This window comes from Nestor notabilis, unplaced genomic scaffold, assembly GCF_000696875.1.
Source record: "Nestor notabilis isolate BGI_N333 unplaced genomic scaffold, ASM69687v1 scaffold6649, whole genome shotgun sequence".
NCBI classification, from domain to species: domain Eukaryota; kingdom Metazoa; phylum Chordata; class Aves; order Psittaciformes; family Psittacidae; genus Nestor; species Nestor notabilis.
Window position 1 is genome coordinate 1 of NW_009943158.1, and position 16,151 is coordinate 16,151.

The window sequence follows — 16,151 nt, forward strand, 5'->3', positions numbered from 1 at the left end:
TATGGGTGAGCGGTGGGAGGAGCAGTTGGGCAGGTGCCGGTTCTGGGGCCGGGCAGAAGAGCCTTTGGTGTCCCCTTGCGACAGGTCCGGGTGGGGGCTTCCCGGTGACCGCTGTGAGGGGCAGCCCCAGCCCCACTGCCCAGCAGAGCGGCACTGGTTAAGGGAGCGGTGTCCCAGCCAAACGGCGCTGCACTGAGCCGGCTTTTGCCACTTGAACAGTTTTATCTTGGCTAGAACCACGCATGGGGAGAAGGAATGGCATAGCCGCCATACAGCTGTGACAGACTCAAACTTTAGTACTTAATCATTGCGTCTGACTTTCTTGGCGCAGCGTGGCTCCGTGGGACATGTCAACTCCTCCCCTCGCGGGGGCCGGCATGCCGCCAGGTGCCTTCTCCGGGACTCAGTCTCAGGCAGCTCGGGAGGTAAATACAGCTTCCCTCTGTCGAATTGGCCAAGAGACTGTGCAGGACATTGTTTTTCGGACCATGGAAATCTTTCAGTTACTGCGGAACATGCAGGTGAGAAATAACTTTCCTTTTGTGGGCTTCAACTTCCCATGTGTTTACCAGGCGCAGGAGACAGCTTGGGACGTTCAGATACGTAACTCAATCAAACTGCTTGGAAAAGTTGATTGGAGAAGTGAATACTACTCTCAATATATTTGCACACTTATGTACATCAAGTAACGATGGAGAAAGTTCAGAAATGCTGAATTATTGCTGCCCCCATAAGAAATATACTCTAAATACATTGAGTATTTGGGTTTTCTTTTGTGAAGTCTGTTTACATGCTAGTTATGTTTCTCTGGTTTTGTTAAAATCTGGAGAGTAATTTTAGAGGATTTTACATTGATCTTTTTCTGTAATATCTTCCACCTAGAGCTTTTGGACTTTTTTTTTTTTTTTTTTTTTTTTGTTATTAAAGTGTTCATAACAGTTATTTGTGGCTACTTACTGCGAACACATACAAACTTCTATTGTGTTTCTCTGTTAAGAGCAGAAGAGAAATAATAATTCTCATTACCTCTCTATTTTCACGACTCTGACAATTTCCTCCTGTAGTTGTCTTAGGTACAGGTATATGTACTTAGAATTTGCTAACTATGAATTCACTTTGTGTCTCTGAATTGTGACCTGGGGTTGAGACGCAAAGTCTCCAAGTGTAATAACAACAGTGTCACGCTTAAGGTTTTTGAAGGCACGTGCTGGAAAGAGTTAGAGGGATTGACAGTGACCAAAGCATAGAGTAGATGAAGCTGTTTGACAGCAGTGATTTGCGCAGCAGAGAAGCAGATAAAATAGAGTTTTGCTGATAGATTAAATAGAAATTTCAGCAATTTCTGTGGGGATAGTGTGATTGTCTTTCTTTAAAATGTACAAAACCCCTCTGAATTATTTTAGCTTATTGTTTCATGTGACAGAAACTTTAATGTACTATTTTTAACATTTCTGGGGGTTTGATTCTCCAAGTTACCAAATGGTGTTACGTATCATACTGGAACGTATCAAGACAGACTGGGAAAGCTGCAGGAACATCTCCGTCAGCTGTCGATACTCTTCAGAAAACTGAGATTAGTCTATGACAAATGCAATGAAAACTGTGCTGGGCTTGATCCTGTTCCCATAGAAGTAAGTATCTTTATTCATGTATAAATTAGAGACCAGAATAACCACTGTATGCTTAGTGTGTCATCCGTTCTCTTAAGTTGCCAGAGACCCATAAGAAGTTTTAAATGACACTGGAATTATTCAGTGAACTGAATTCTACTTATTATTTGGAGTTGGTCGAAACATTGTGAAACTTGACTGTTAACGTTAACAATTCTTACCATTTGGAAGGGTTCCAATTCTGAAATCAATCTTCATTTAAAATTTTAGTCTTTTTCCTCAGGCTTTCTGGTACATTCACCAATTCATTTCCCCTAGATAAAAAAAAGGGTCAGGGGAAGTTTGTGGGGTTTCTTTTTAAGTGAGTTGTTATAGCAGGATAAAGTCTCTCACCTGCCAGCCTGGCTCCCTGAGTGATAACCATTATTCTCCTTGCTTTTGCCATCAGACTGTACCTCTATAGTTCCCTCACTCACCTGCTCTTAACCTGCTGAGCCACTATGAACCAAATCTAAATGTGCAGTGGTGATGGAAAAGGTAACAGCATAAGACTTCCAGGAAGCAGGACACCAAAGTTTGTCCTAATAAAAATGCTTTTCCTAGTAAAATCACAACTTCATTTTTCCTCCTCATAAGTTAAGTTGCTTCTAATTCCTAGCAATACTCTTAAAGCCTATTTTGATTTGAGTTACTACTGCTCCATATTAACCAGAACTGTGAAGTTCTTTAATTAATGAGCTCTGAACTGAGGCAACTCTGTTAACAGACTTCTGATTGTCCATAGAGTCATAATCATTTAAGCATTATATTTTTATATGAGTCTTCTTGCTGTATAAAGAAATGAAGGAGTCCATTCTGTAAAGTCCAATCTAGACTATTTATTGTCTTATGGAAATACTCCTATTAGCTGACTGTGGGCCTGGTCTTAAAAATAGCCAAACAGAGGCCCACTAAAATAGCAAATCATAATTAGGGTATTGTTCTGGGTTCAGCTACAGCAGACGTTTTTTCTCCTTCTTAGTAGCTGGTGTAGTGCTGTGGTTTTGACTTTCAGCCTGGGAACAACGCTGATAACACCCATGTTTTCAGTTGTTGCTCAGTAATGTTTACTCTGACCAAGGATTTTCTCAGTCTCATGCTCTGCCAGGGAGGAGGGGAAGCTGGGAGGAAGCAGAGACAGGACACCTGACCCAAACCAGCCAAAGGGATATTCCATGCCACAGCACGTCATGCCCAGTGTATAAACTGGGGGGAGTTTATATACTGGCCTGGAAGGCCCAGATCGCTGCTCGGGTCAGGCTGGGTATTAGTCGGTGGGTGGTGAGCAATTGTATCTTCTCTCCTTGTTATTTCCCTTATCATTATTATTATTAGTGGTAGCAGTAGTGGTTTGTATTATACCTTAGTTACTGGACTGCTCTTATATCAACCCATGGGCATTACATTCCTCCAGTTCTCCTCCCCATCCCTTCAGGACTGAGGGGAGGAAGAAGTGGAGGGAGGGGGTGAGCGAGCAGCTGTGTGGTTCTGAGTTGCTGGCTGGGCTTAAACCACGACAGGTATTAGCAAAATACCTATGTAAAGCCAGTCATAATTATATTCAGTGTTTCACTGAAATACTTTACAATAATTATAACTTCATGTTTGTGGTATAGTTTGCAATAGTAAATTTTAAAATCACAATCTGCAGAGTTTAAAAATACAGGGATTATCTGTGATAAACATCTTAATGTAAAGACTGGGTTCTGCCTGCAGTTATGAAATTGGTAATATCACAGATTCAACCAGGTTGGAAAAGACCTTTAAGATCATCAAGTCCAACTGTTAAAAACTGTAAGTATGTGCGATTGTATCTTTTTTGTGCACATAAGTTTTCCTAGACTGAGGTTATTGCAAGGCCTTTGGGTTTCAGGTGATGAAGTAAGCTTGTCTCTGCTTCTTGGGAAGTTTGAACCTTTGGAGAAAATGGTAGTACTTTGTGTATCTCCTGGTTTTGGTTTCTTTTTTTCTTTTTTTTTCCTTTTTCTTCCTTTTTTTTTTTTTTTCCTAAAGCTGACGTTTCTTGTCTTCACAGCAACTTATTCCATATGTTGAAGAAGATGGCTCCAAGCATGATGATCGTGGTGCTGCAAGTCAGCTTCGTTTTGCTAGTGAAGAGAGAAGGGAAATCATGGAAGTAAATAAGGTAAGAAAGTTGAAATTAATTTGCATAAAACTGAAAATGGCATTTTGTCATTACAAAGCTTAACTTTCTTGATTGCTGTACTAAATGCAGTATGTGTGATAACTACTATCAAACTTGCTATTCAATACTTCCTGCAGAACTATTTCATAATTATGTTTTAGTAAGCAGGTTTTTTTTGGTTTTTGTTTTTGTTTTTTTTTTTTAACCTGTACCTCTGGCTGTAAAGTTTAGGATTCCTGACAATTTTAAATTGTGTGTCTTTTTCATAGAATCATAGATTGGTTTGTGTTGGAAGGGACTTTCGAGATCATCCAGTTCCAACCCTCTGCTGTGGGCAGGGACACTTTCCGATAGACCAGGTTGCTCCAAGCCCCGTCCAACCTGGCCTTGAACACTGCAAGGGATGGGGCAGCCCCAGCTCTCTGGGCACCCTGTGCCAGTGTCTCACCACCCTCCTGGCCTTGTTGGACTTCATGAGGTTGGCATTAGCCCACCTCTCAAGCGTGTCAGGGGCCCTCTAAATGGCATCCCTTCCCTCCAGTGCATTGACTGCACCACACAGCTTGGTGTCATGAGCAAACTTGCTGAGGGTGGCTCGATCCCACTGTCCATGTCACCAACAAGGATGTTGACATTTATTCTTCGGAATACAGTGTATTATGTATATGCTTATCCCACTAGATACCGGCACTTCACATTGAAGTAAGTTGCCTCTTGTACTTCTTTTCAAAACTTCTCTTAGGTGTTAAAAAAACAGACTGCAGGGGAGTTCTCACCAGAACTGCATAGAAGGGCAAGATCACCTCCCTCCACCTACTGGCCACGGTCCTAAAGTTTAGGATTCCTGACAATTTTAAATTGTGTGTCTTTTTCATAGAATCATAGATTGGTTTGTGTTGGAAGGGACTTTCGAGATCATCCAGTTCCAACCCTCTGCTGTGGGCAGGGACACTTTCCGATAGACCAGGTTGCTCCAAGCCCCGTCCAACCTGGCCTTGAACACTGCAAGGGATGGGGCAGCCCCAGCTCTCTGGGCACCCTGTGCCAGTGTCTCACCACCCTCCTGGCCTTGTTGGACTTCATGAGGTTGGCATTAGCCCACCTCTCAAGCGTGTCAGGGGCCCTCTAAATGGCATTCCTCCTCAGGGCTGCTCTCAATCCATTCTCTGTCTGGCCTGTATTAGTGCTTGGGATTACCTTGACCCAGGTGCAGGACTTGGCCTTGTTGGACTTCATGAGGTTGGCATTAGCCCACCTCTCAAGCGTGTCAGGGGCCCTCTAAATGGCATCCCTTCCCTCCAGTGCATTGACTGCACCACACAGCTTGGTGTCATGAGCAAACTTGCTGAGGGTGGCTCGATCCCACTGTCCATGTCACCAACAAGGATGTTGACATTTATTCTTCGGAATACAGTGTATTATGTATATGCTTATCCCACTAGATACCGGCACTTCACATTGAAGTAAGTTGCCTCTTGTACTTCTTTTCAAAACTTCTCTTAGGTGTTAAAAAAACAGGTATCGAACATCAGATATGTAAATATTATTCCAATGATGTGAGTTGGTGAAGGAGTTTCAGGGCAACCTTCTGTATTTTGACAGTTGGAGGAAGACTGTTCCTTTTGTTAAGTACAGAATTTACCGAATCTTGACACATTCAGAATAAAAATGTACTATGTATGGTAGAGAGGCTGCTAAATTTTCAGTGTGAGTGGCAGTATGCAATCGAGTGCAAAGATGGACTCAAATCTAGAAGTAAATATGCTGTAGGAAATGCTAATATAATATCGAGATTAAAAATATGTAGTTTTACTAGACCACAATTTTTAACACGTTTCTTCAATCTGTAAAGTACAAAGATAGGATTAAATGAATATTTCTGTTATAAATCAGTAAATGCTCAGTAAGATGCATAATCTACAGAAATAACTGGAGAAAGGAAATAAATGAGTAAACTGCTTCTTTATGGAGAGAATAATTGCTGGATTTTCAGCTTTTAAACTATTTCTGCTACTTCAATTTGTCTTGAACAATCAGAGATGTACTGAGTTTTTCATAACCCATTTATTTAGAAAACATGCATATTGTATAGGAGAAAATGAGGACTACAAGAATTTAGAGAAAAGCAATTGTCAGCTTTCTTGTATTCTTTCTGTTCGGTGCTGATGTAGCAGGTTTGTATATATTGTATATGTAATGTACTGTGAATTTATGCACATTTATTTGCAATCTTTAAGTGTTAATAAGTTTAACTGTCCATATTTGCTGTGTTTTTAATAGTTCTATGACATGGTTTTGCCCTTGTTGTATTTGCATGCTACTATGTTTTTTTTAATCTCCTTGGTGTGATCTTGTGAAAAGAATTTCATAAATGTTAATGATGAGTTCTGAACCTTAAAAGGTTGATGGTATTACTGGACCACTGGTAACAAATTGGTAATAAGAATGTGTTAAACTCTTCACTTAAATCTGGTCTCAAATCCTATATTTACACTTAAATGCCTTGACCCTATTTCCAGATTTTCTATAGTGCATTGTTTTTTTTTATTTTTGCCTCCCTTAAACTGTCTGAGCACATCCACCACCACTTTCAAAGTTCAAATTGCAATACAGACAAAATGGGAAATGACTAGAAATAAAGAAGTTCTTAATTTTTGCCAAGAAAAATTACTAGTATCAGGTTAATTGGTCTAATTTCTGACCCCAACTGCTGGGCTCGGGTAGCATTCTGGTTCTCAGCTGGCACTCCTGACAGATTTTCAATCCTATGTAGTATGGAGTGTCCACCTTTGACTCAATTTTTCTTAATCTGTTTTAGCAAAATTTCAGTAATACAAAATGTTGATGAAAATGCTGTGATAGGGAAACCAATGTGACAGATGGAGAAGCTCTTTTACTTTCTTGACCCACTGTCTTTTCTCCCTTCAGCTGGTCATCCTGCTCTCACTTAGTGCTTTTTGCTGTGATATGCAGTACCAAAAAAAGCATTATTGCAATAACCTAATACTTTGACACTATTGACACATTTGAATTCTTAGACCTCTTAATTTTGCCCTTCTTGCTCTGATATCACAGCCAGTCTCATCTCTTTAGTGGCCCTGCATGTATGTGAAGGACACGAACTGCCCTGCATGGCCAAAACCAGTAGATCATATAAACTTTGTGGATCATGTATACTCACACGAAACCATCCCTCCTTCCAGGAATCACCAACTTCAAACATAGCAGCTCTGCTTTGCTACTACAGTTGTCTGGGAAGGGAGCATCCCCAGTGGAGGAGGGTAGGAGCACCACGTAGTTCCTATATTCATCTTCTCACTCATGGGGCAGGAGAACCTGTTGATGTAGCAGAGTTCCTAAATGCTGCAGTACCTGTTGATGTCAGTTTACTGAATAATAGTGGCATCTTTTGGTCTTATTTATTTATTTCTTCTGATATATTAGACTTGTCTTTTAGGTCAGAAAGTTTAATGTGCTCACCTTGGCTAAGAAGTACTTGCTCATTAATTTAAAATATAGATTAGTTTACAAAGTAATGAATTTCTGTCCTAGCAATTCGGTTATAATTAGCAACTGTAGGTTTAAATACAATCTATTAAGCTTTATAAGAAAAGGAATTTTTTTTGCCTGCACTAAGAATGCACTATTATTATAAAACAACCAAACAAATCATTTATGGAGCACCAAGTACCCCTACTTTTGTACTAAATAGGTCTTCCCAAAAATGTTACTTATTCCTTTTTATCCGTATTTGCTTTTCTGGGGTTGTAAGTTGTTGAGGCGGTTGACTCCTTCCTGGGATAAAGAATTTACTCTTCCAGAATCAGTTTAGTATTTGCATTCATCTAGTAATACAAGTCCTGATCCAGTTTTCACAGAACGTAATTACTATTTGCAACAATTGGAAGCTGTTACCAAAAATTCCTCACTTATTTGCATATTTTTTTGAGTCTTTAATGTTCTCTCTGCATGTTTGTTACATTCTAACTATAGCATTACCTGTAACGTTTTTTTAAGATATCAGGCTCACCTTGAGTCTGTGGTCTTGTAGTGCATTTAACAGGACTTAGAACAGAAAATATCAAATCACAACTGAGAGCACTTTAATTTGTGTTGCTGCCTTATGAGCAGTTTACCCCCTTTTTTTTAAGAAATGGAGCAAGTACAGCATTGGTTTTTTAGGTGCTGTAGGTCTGCTTTCAGATGAAGCACTTGGGAAAACCATCACTTAATTAGTAATCTTGATACATTTGGGTGAAAATGATACGAAATAGCATTAGGACTTTCCAGGTAACCCTTTAAAAACAGTAATGTTTGATTCTTATTTAATCTTTGCTAACTCGTTAACAGAGATTTTGCTAAGAGAGGAAAAGATACTCTACATGACAGGCTTTTAAGTTAAGCTGTTACAAGCTTAGCTCTGGGCTTTCTTGATAACAGAACTATTGTGCACTGCAGCTGATGTTGGTTATGGAAGTAGTCCTTAAAATGACAGTAATTTGCAATTAGCCTTTCTCTTTGGAGAATTGTACCTGAAAACTAGTTTTCGCCATGCTGAAAACCCACATCCCTTTTAAACTACCTTGCATGAGATTTGAACATATTCTTAATTTGTTTTGTAGAGTCCTTTTGCACCCAAAATATGAATGTGCAACAAGGAACACTGTAACAGGAGGTGAAGAACTGTTTATTTGGACACCTTCTCAGCAGATTAATATGCACTAGGAGTAGTTCCATCCTGTTTTGGATACCCAAACTGTCTCTCAGCAATGGTAGAATTGTAGAGGAATTCAGTGGGAGGTCTGATTCAACCCCTACCTCAAAGCAGGGCTAGCCAGCAAAGTTAGATCCAATTGCTCAGGTTCGTATCCAGTTGCATTTTGAATATTCTGTAAGGATGGACATTCTACCCTTTCTGGGCCCTTCTGAAATGTTGATTTTCACTGTAAAAGTTTTCCTAGTCTTACATTGAAACTTTCTTTCTTGTAACCCATGTCCACTGCTCCTCATCCCTTCGCTGTGTACATTCAAGAAGAGTCTAGCTTAGTCTTCTGTAATCTCCATTAGGTAGCTGAAGCCAGCATTGTGATCCTGCCTTATCCTTCTCTGCTTGAGACTGAACAAAATAGCTTTAATCATCTTGGTGGCCTTCCACTAAGTGATCTCCAATATGTTACTGTTTTGTATTGAGCCCTAAATTGGACAATTGTTCTCCAGAGCCAAATAGAGGAAATAACAATTTCACTTGAGCTGATTGCTACATTCTTCCTAATACAGCACAGCATGCAGTTAATCTTCATTGTTGTGAAAAGATCTACTGCTGACTCATGTTCCACTTGTCAGAAAGATTCAAAAAAGACCTCAGGTCTTTACCTTAGTGTCAATCCTGAGATTGACAATAGTGATGATCACAACATTTAGAATCCAATAGCCTAGCCAGTTCTCCATCAACCCTGTAATCCATCTTCCAAACCACATCTCTCCAGTTTGGCTACAAGGATACTATGAGAGACTTGTGTCAAAAGGCTGACTAACATTAAAGTAAACAAAGTCCCCTGCTCTCCCCTTGACCCCACAGGCAGTCATTTCTCAATAGAAGGCTATTGTGTTGGTCAGGCACAACACATTTGGTAAATCCAGGATTGACTGTTCCTGGTCAACTTTATGTGTCTGGATGTGACTTTTGGAAGGTTTTGCTGCATGGTCTTTCTGGGCTCAGAGGTTAGACTGACCAGCTTGTAGTTCCCATAGTTTTCTGGATCTCCCTCCTCACCTTTCTTCAAGATGAATTGAGATGTTTCCTTTTTCATCAGGAACCTCTCCCCATCTCCATTAGAAAATTATGTAGAGTGGTCTTGTAATGTCATGAGCCAGCTCTCCCAGCACTCAGTGCATTTTATTCCATATAATGAAATATTTCCTTTTCCGTTTCATATAAAATGTTGCATTCAAAGCTTTTCATGAAGCTTTCTATATCAAAACAATATCATGGTTACAAAGTTGAGAAAAGTTAGGAAATACCAAACTTAAAGCTGTCCATACAATCCCAATTGTCACATCGTCCCTTTTTGTCCTCATATAAATGCATACGGCTCAACCATTATTACGTTATCACTTCTTCCTCTCCTCCCCCTTCTTTTCTGGAAGAGTCCTTGAGGTTATTCTACTTTTATTGCAGACTAGGTACTGTTTAGATTGAAGCAGTATTGCGATAAGTGAGATTATAAGAGTCCTGGTTTATGTGTTATTTAACTTGCTTGAGTGTATTAAATAAGCGAGGAATTTGGGAATGAGAAGGAAGGATTTAATGTGAGTAGTAAGTAATTGAAGGCTGCTCTTGAAAACTGGCTTTATCACTGACACAAAATGTCTGTAGTAGTTGATCATTCTGCCCTTTAGGGTTGTTGATAGCTGTGCTTTGAATATGTGGGAAGCTGTTAAAATACCAAGTTCAGTGATGCACTTGAACCTTAGATGCCTCTGGACAAAGCTGGTAGGCACTCCAGTTTTATCCATAGTGTTCCTGTGACTTAGTTTGCCATCTGTAGCTGAGGATCGTACATCTGTGTGATTTTAATGTTAAGAATGGGGATGGTACGCCGAGGAGTGTGGTGGAGGAGCACCTTGGGGAATGGATAATTCCATTACAAGCTACATAGCTTAGAGGGTACTCAGTAAATAACACCTCAGACTTCGTTATTGAATGATAAATAATTGGTATGAAGCAAACATCTATCCATTTTAATGAACACACTCCTCTTCGAACAACAGAGCAGGGGATACATGCAATTGCTCTCTGGTTCAATATGTGAAAAGTATTAAGTGTGCAGTGGAGCAGAGGCTGTGACTGGTGCCTCTGCTTATTTCAGGAAGAGTTATACGTGCAGAAGGAGCAGTTTCCTTTCAGCTATAAGATGCAGCGGGAGGCAGAAAATCCAGTCTCTCATTTGCAGTAAGAGTAGCAGGTAGAATAATTACACCTGTGAATGACATCAGGAAAAGCTGTAGTTATTGAGCAATGAGTGAGTTAATGTTTAATTGCACAACAGTTAGTGTATTAGTCATGAATGCTTTTTATCCATTTGAAAAAATATTATAAATAGATGAATATATGAATTTATTATGATGGCAAGTGGGCCTTGGTATCTGTTGAGTAGCCATACGTTCAAACATCACCTGGCAGCTTTAAGAGAGTTTTTGCAAAGTGTTGAGGCATTTTTTTCTATCTTTCTTTTTGCTGCTGTCTGCATATAACACTGTGAGTTTTGTGACTATAAAACCAAAGGCTGGGGTCAAGAGAAGAGGTTTTTCCACCTTCTTACTTCAGAGATTTCATTATGAAGGACTCACTTAAAAAACCAACAGTATGAATTGCCAGGGCAAGCTTTCTTTTTCTCATTCATCACAAACACCATGTTTCTGTAGACGGTTTGACTTACATGGCAGAGGCCATTGTTTGTGTAAGGCTTTCAGCAGTCACTTCCTACAGCAGTTTAACCATTAGGAGTAACATGTTCATGAAAAGGAACATGGTGCAAGTTCTCCTTGGTAGAGTCAAAATCAACAAAATAAACGTAATTGGTTTAATTCTGCAGGTAAATGCACTACTATTACTAATATTTAATGCTTTACTATGCATAGATGTACTTCTGGCATATGCTGTTGCAGGTCTGGAATAGAACAGGTAAAAACTATTTAGTTTTTATTTTCTTAAGCAGCAGAAGTGCCTGTACAACATAGACAAGTACTTTTGATGTTTTTACAAGCATCAGTTGGAATATAGCATAGTGTTTACACTATTATCTTTGCCTGAAGAAGAGACTTTTAACTAATGGATTGAGTGCAGAATAATGACTCATAGTGATGTTTAGTTTTTAAAGTGATAGATGAGCTTAAGATGAGAAGAGAGATGGCAACAGTGTGCAAAGGAAAGTTCTGATACATCCCTGATAGAAAGTTGTAGGTTGGTCTAGACAGCTCTGATAAATGAAATGAAAGTGAACCGACAATGAGTTTAAGTAAAAAATTTATTTCAGTCAAAGTTGAAATTCTTGTGTCCTACTGAACCCAAGTCTGTATGAAACATGTCAAGTCCTTTATGGCATGTTACAGCTATTTTCTGGATGTATGTTATACTTCTCCCACTTTGTTTCATTTATGCGCTTTTGAGTTTCTGTGTATGTTTTCATAAATGTCCTACCTAAGCCTACTAAGGTCTTATTGGTTACTGGAAAGTGCAGTCCTTGCCAACCCCTTCATGCTGGCCACGGTACTTGCAGCATCACTCAAAATGGATAGTTATTCACATTGAAAATTATATCACCAAAGAAGACCCATAAGGATTGGTTTTCAGTCAGATCATTTTTCTAACAGAGAGGGACCAGCAAAAACATGCCCGGTGAGGTGAATTTAGATCTCCAAAACACTATAAGTGCCTCATGCAAGATAATATTCTTGTGCTGTCTGTCTTCATTTCAGCTATAACAGTTATTTTTCTTCCGAGTAGCTGGTACAGTGCTGTGTTTTGGCTTCATTCTGAGAACAATGCTGATAACACACCGATGTTTTAGTTGTTGCTAATTAGCACTTACCCTGATCAAGGACTTTTCAGTCTCTCATGCTCTGCCAGTGAGGCAGGGCACAAGAAGCCAGGAGGGAGCAGAGACAGGACACCTGACCCAAACTAGCCAAAGGGGTACTGTATGGGATACAATACAGCATGTTATGCCCAGTATAGAAATCGGGGGGAGTTGCCTGGAGGGGACCAATTGCTGCTTGGTTTGGGCTGGGTATTGGTCAGCAGCAATTGTATTGTGCATCACTTGTGCTTTCTGAATTCTCTTTTCTTTACTTTTGTTGTTTTCTATTATTATCATTATCATTGATATTCTTTCTATCATCACTATATTTTACTTCAGTTATTAAACTGTTCTTATCTCAACCCATGGGGTTTAAATTCTTTCAATTCCCCTCCACATCCCGCCCGGGGAGGGAAGGAAGGTGGAGGTTGAGCGAACGACTTTGTGGTGCTGAGTTACCAGCTGTGTCTAAACCACGACACTGTCTTAAAAGAGACAAAGTCAGAAGCTGTAGCATGTATGTAGGATGAAGTACCTTTTCTTGTTTGATACAACTGTTAATCCTGAGAAGCAGTCCAGAGTTCAGCTAAGTCTTTTCAGTAGAAGGAGGAAAGAGAGGGAGACAACTTGCAAGCAATCTGTTCACATGAAATTTGTCATTACTGCAGAAGCTGCTTACAGAACTTGCCTGTTTTTCAAGAAGGCCATTTCGCCTATCTTTCCAAGGTTAGACCTGAGCTGAGAAGCTCTTACGGGCTCAGCAAAGTCTTAAGCAGGTGCCAGCACTGCCAGTGATGCAGAACATAGTAATTATGTAGTACTTTGTGGTGTACACCACTGCCTGTCAAAGATTGGTAACAAAGATCACTACATGCATTTCAAATAGGAGACCATGCTCTCTGAAGTGGCTTTTTTCCCCCTCTCTATTCTTTTTTCAGCCTAGCAATCCAGAAATGGTGCTTCATCTTAGATGTTTTGGTTTTTTTTTTCTGTAGAAGAGCTGAGAAAATAGTTCTTCACTGAAGACAAGGATCTAGAATTATCTTCAGATAAAGTAACAATGGTATACTTCTTGTCTTTACAGGTGCTTGGAAAACAAATGAAAGCCAGTTTGAAGGTTCCCTTGTCTAGCATCAAGTAAAGATCAGGCAATTTACAGTTTCGTAGCACTTGCACAAGAAATGAAAACAGTCTTACAGAATGAGTCTTTTGGGTAACTTACATAAAGTTCATGTGAGCATACCTATGTAACAGTATTTAACAGTACAGTTAGACATGGATGGAGAGAGAACGCAATCTGCATATCAGAGGTTAATGGTTCTTTCTATCTGTGACCTGAGTAACCATCACTGACCATCAGCCTTCATTTCTATTAATGGAGGCTTTGAAAAACTGTGGACTTACATGCCCTCCGCATCAGTGAATGACATTTTTTGTTAAACTAGTAGTTTTGCGTGACATTCATTGATTTTTCTAGGAATTAATGTTGAGGATTGCAAACAGATCTCATCCCTTTTGTGCCTTCTCAAGCATCAAAATCTTACATTATGAGCTTTTGTAGGGAGACACTTTCAATTCTGTCATTTGGATGCTGGGGTAACTACATGCTTCTCAGTTTTCTCTCTTGTCTTTAGGAGCTGGATCTCTGCTGTATATTGGGAAGTCTTGCATTAGCAAATGGAAAAGAAAGAAGTATAAGATAAATGCACATAGTTCTCTCTAAAATATTTTTTAGTCTGCCGAATGCTTGTTTAGAAATTCAAAGTTAATGCACATGAATTGTCCTCCATCTCAGGAGTCTGGAATTGAGTGTTGTCTCTGCTTCCAGGAAATGTGTCCACCAAAGTCTGTGTTCAGGAATATTTCCCTTACTCAAAGTCCCATGCTCCCTGTGTAATCTAAGCCTAATGACCTTGTTACTTCAGGCCATTCTTACAGATCTGAAGTGAACAGACTCTCTCTTGTCTGTAAACTTCTTTCCCAGGTAACCAGCTGGGCAACTTAAACATATCAGTGTGTTGTCTGCATCAAAATTCAGGCGACTGATTTTCAGGATATTGCTTCTTTTGTTGGTTCCTTTATCACTGTTCCACTTGCTTTGGTTGTATTACTGATGTGAGTCACCCTTCTAATGTATTCCATTGTGTAGTACAAATAACAAAGTTATGACAAACCTGAAACATTTGGAATAGTTTGTCCTCTTTTGATGGTAGCAGATCTTTCCTGTGCTTGTACTTTCCTTGGAACTCTGGACTTCCCTAATGAATAAATAGTTTGATCTCTAATGTGAGAAGGCTGACATCTTATCAAATTGGAATTAAGTGAGAGAAATAGGTTGTTGTTAACAATACACAGTAACTTAGTTCTTGACAGTTTTGATTTGAGCAGGAAAATGAATAAATCAGACAATATGTATAGTATGGTGAAACATGAAAGGTTAGGGAGATTGTGTGATGTCTTAATGCACTGATCTTTCTTCTGTAAAGATATAATTTTCAAGTTCTGGTTATGCACCCAAATAAAAGCAAGTTTGCTGTTCTTCTGTTCTTTCAAACGCTTCTGCAGTTTCAAAACCAGTACATAATTCTGAAGAATTCAGCCTGCTCGGGAATAAGACAGGACCCCTTTCCTACATAGGCAGAAGGGCTGGAAAAGCTTGCTTGGCTTCACCTGTACCTGCTTAGTTCAAGCTTCTACCATTAGTTCCTCATGTTTCTGTGACCCAAGTTATACAAAATATATTCACATAAATTTACCTGTTCCCTGAATTTTTTTCTTGCTACTTGAAGTACCATTTTTTGGACTTTGGAAAGAGAGGACCAATCCACTCAAGCCTCCAGTTTTTGAAGGGGGCAAGTGTTCTGATTAAAAGAAGTGTTGTGAAAAGAAACAGCATTTCCCCTCTAATAATGGTTCTTAACTTTTGAGGCTTTTCTGTATTTTTAGAGTGTGCTTTAAGAGAATGTACTATCCCACTAACACTGCTTGCTAACAACTGAGAAAAAGATCCATATAGCATTTCATAACACTGTAATTTTGGTTGAATTTCTGAATGTGCTGTTTGAACTGATCACAAAAAGACTAACCATAAACTCTTCCCACAGAAACTGAAACAGAAGAATCAGCAGCTGAAACAGATCATGGATCAGTTACGGAATCTTATTTGGGACATAAATGCCATGTTGGCAATGCGGAACTGAGCATGGAGAATCAAATTTTGCAATTGGAAAACATACCAGTTTGTTTGGATGTACTTAATTTCTTCTGAAGAAGTAACATGTTTTTTTCCGCAACCATTTTGCAGTCATGTTTGAAAAGTCTTCAAGATTAAAATGTTGGGGTTTTGTAATAACTTAAATGGTGTTGGCTTTGTTTTCATAAAAGATTCATCCTGCAGGTGTTACCTGAGTGATTCAGTGAGGCTGAATATAATACAGTAATAATTTGGATTGCTATGCAAATGAGGGTTTTTATAAATGAATTGTTTCTGGATTGTATTTTTCTTATATATAATACAATTTTCACTGCTTTAGAAATGTGTTTTCATGCCCTTCTGCAGTGCAGACCACCTCTAAAGGGAGGAAAAGTTGCAATACAGAAAATCTCTAGTAAGCTACAGGACCACAGCAGGCGATCAGATGCTATAATGCAATATGTTTTCCCATTGTGGGAGCATACACTACAGGCTGCTATGCCATGTGAGCTCATCTTATTCCATATCCTATCACTGGATATATACTAGATATATTGGAGCAAAAATCAAAAGCTACGTAAAAT

The 16,151-nt window shown here is 39.3% G+C and overlaps 1 protein-coding gene across 2 annotated transcripts; it reads left to right on the forward strand.

Annotated features, from left to right (window-relative positions):
• The first annotated feature begins 332 nt into the window (after positions 1–332).
• Positions 333–15,789, forward strand: MED30 (mediator complex subunit 30). 2 transcript variants are annotated; one of them, XM_010021771.1, is made up of 4 exons: positions 333–521; positions 1,473–1,631; positions 3,685–3,795; positions 15,479–15,789. In XM_010021771.1, exons 1-4 carry the CDS (start codon positions 348–350, stop codon positions 15,572–15,574), a joined length of 540 nt encoding a protein of 179 aa, XP_010020073.1. In that variant the 5' UTR covers positions 333–347; the 3' UTR covers positions 15,575–15,789. The 2 variants fall into 2 exon arrangements, with proteins under 2 accessions (XP_010020073.1, XP_010020074.1); XM_010021772.1 differs by lacking the exon at positions 3,685–3,795 and having other exon boundaries at positions 348–521; positions 15,479–15,574.
• The last annotated feature ends 362 nt before the right edge of the window (positions 15,790–16,151 follow it).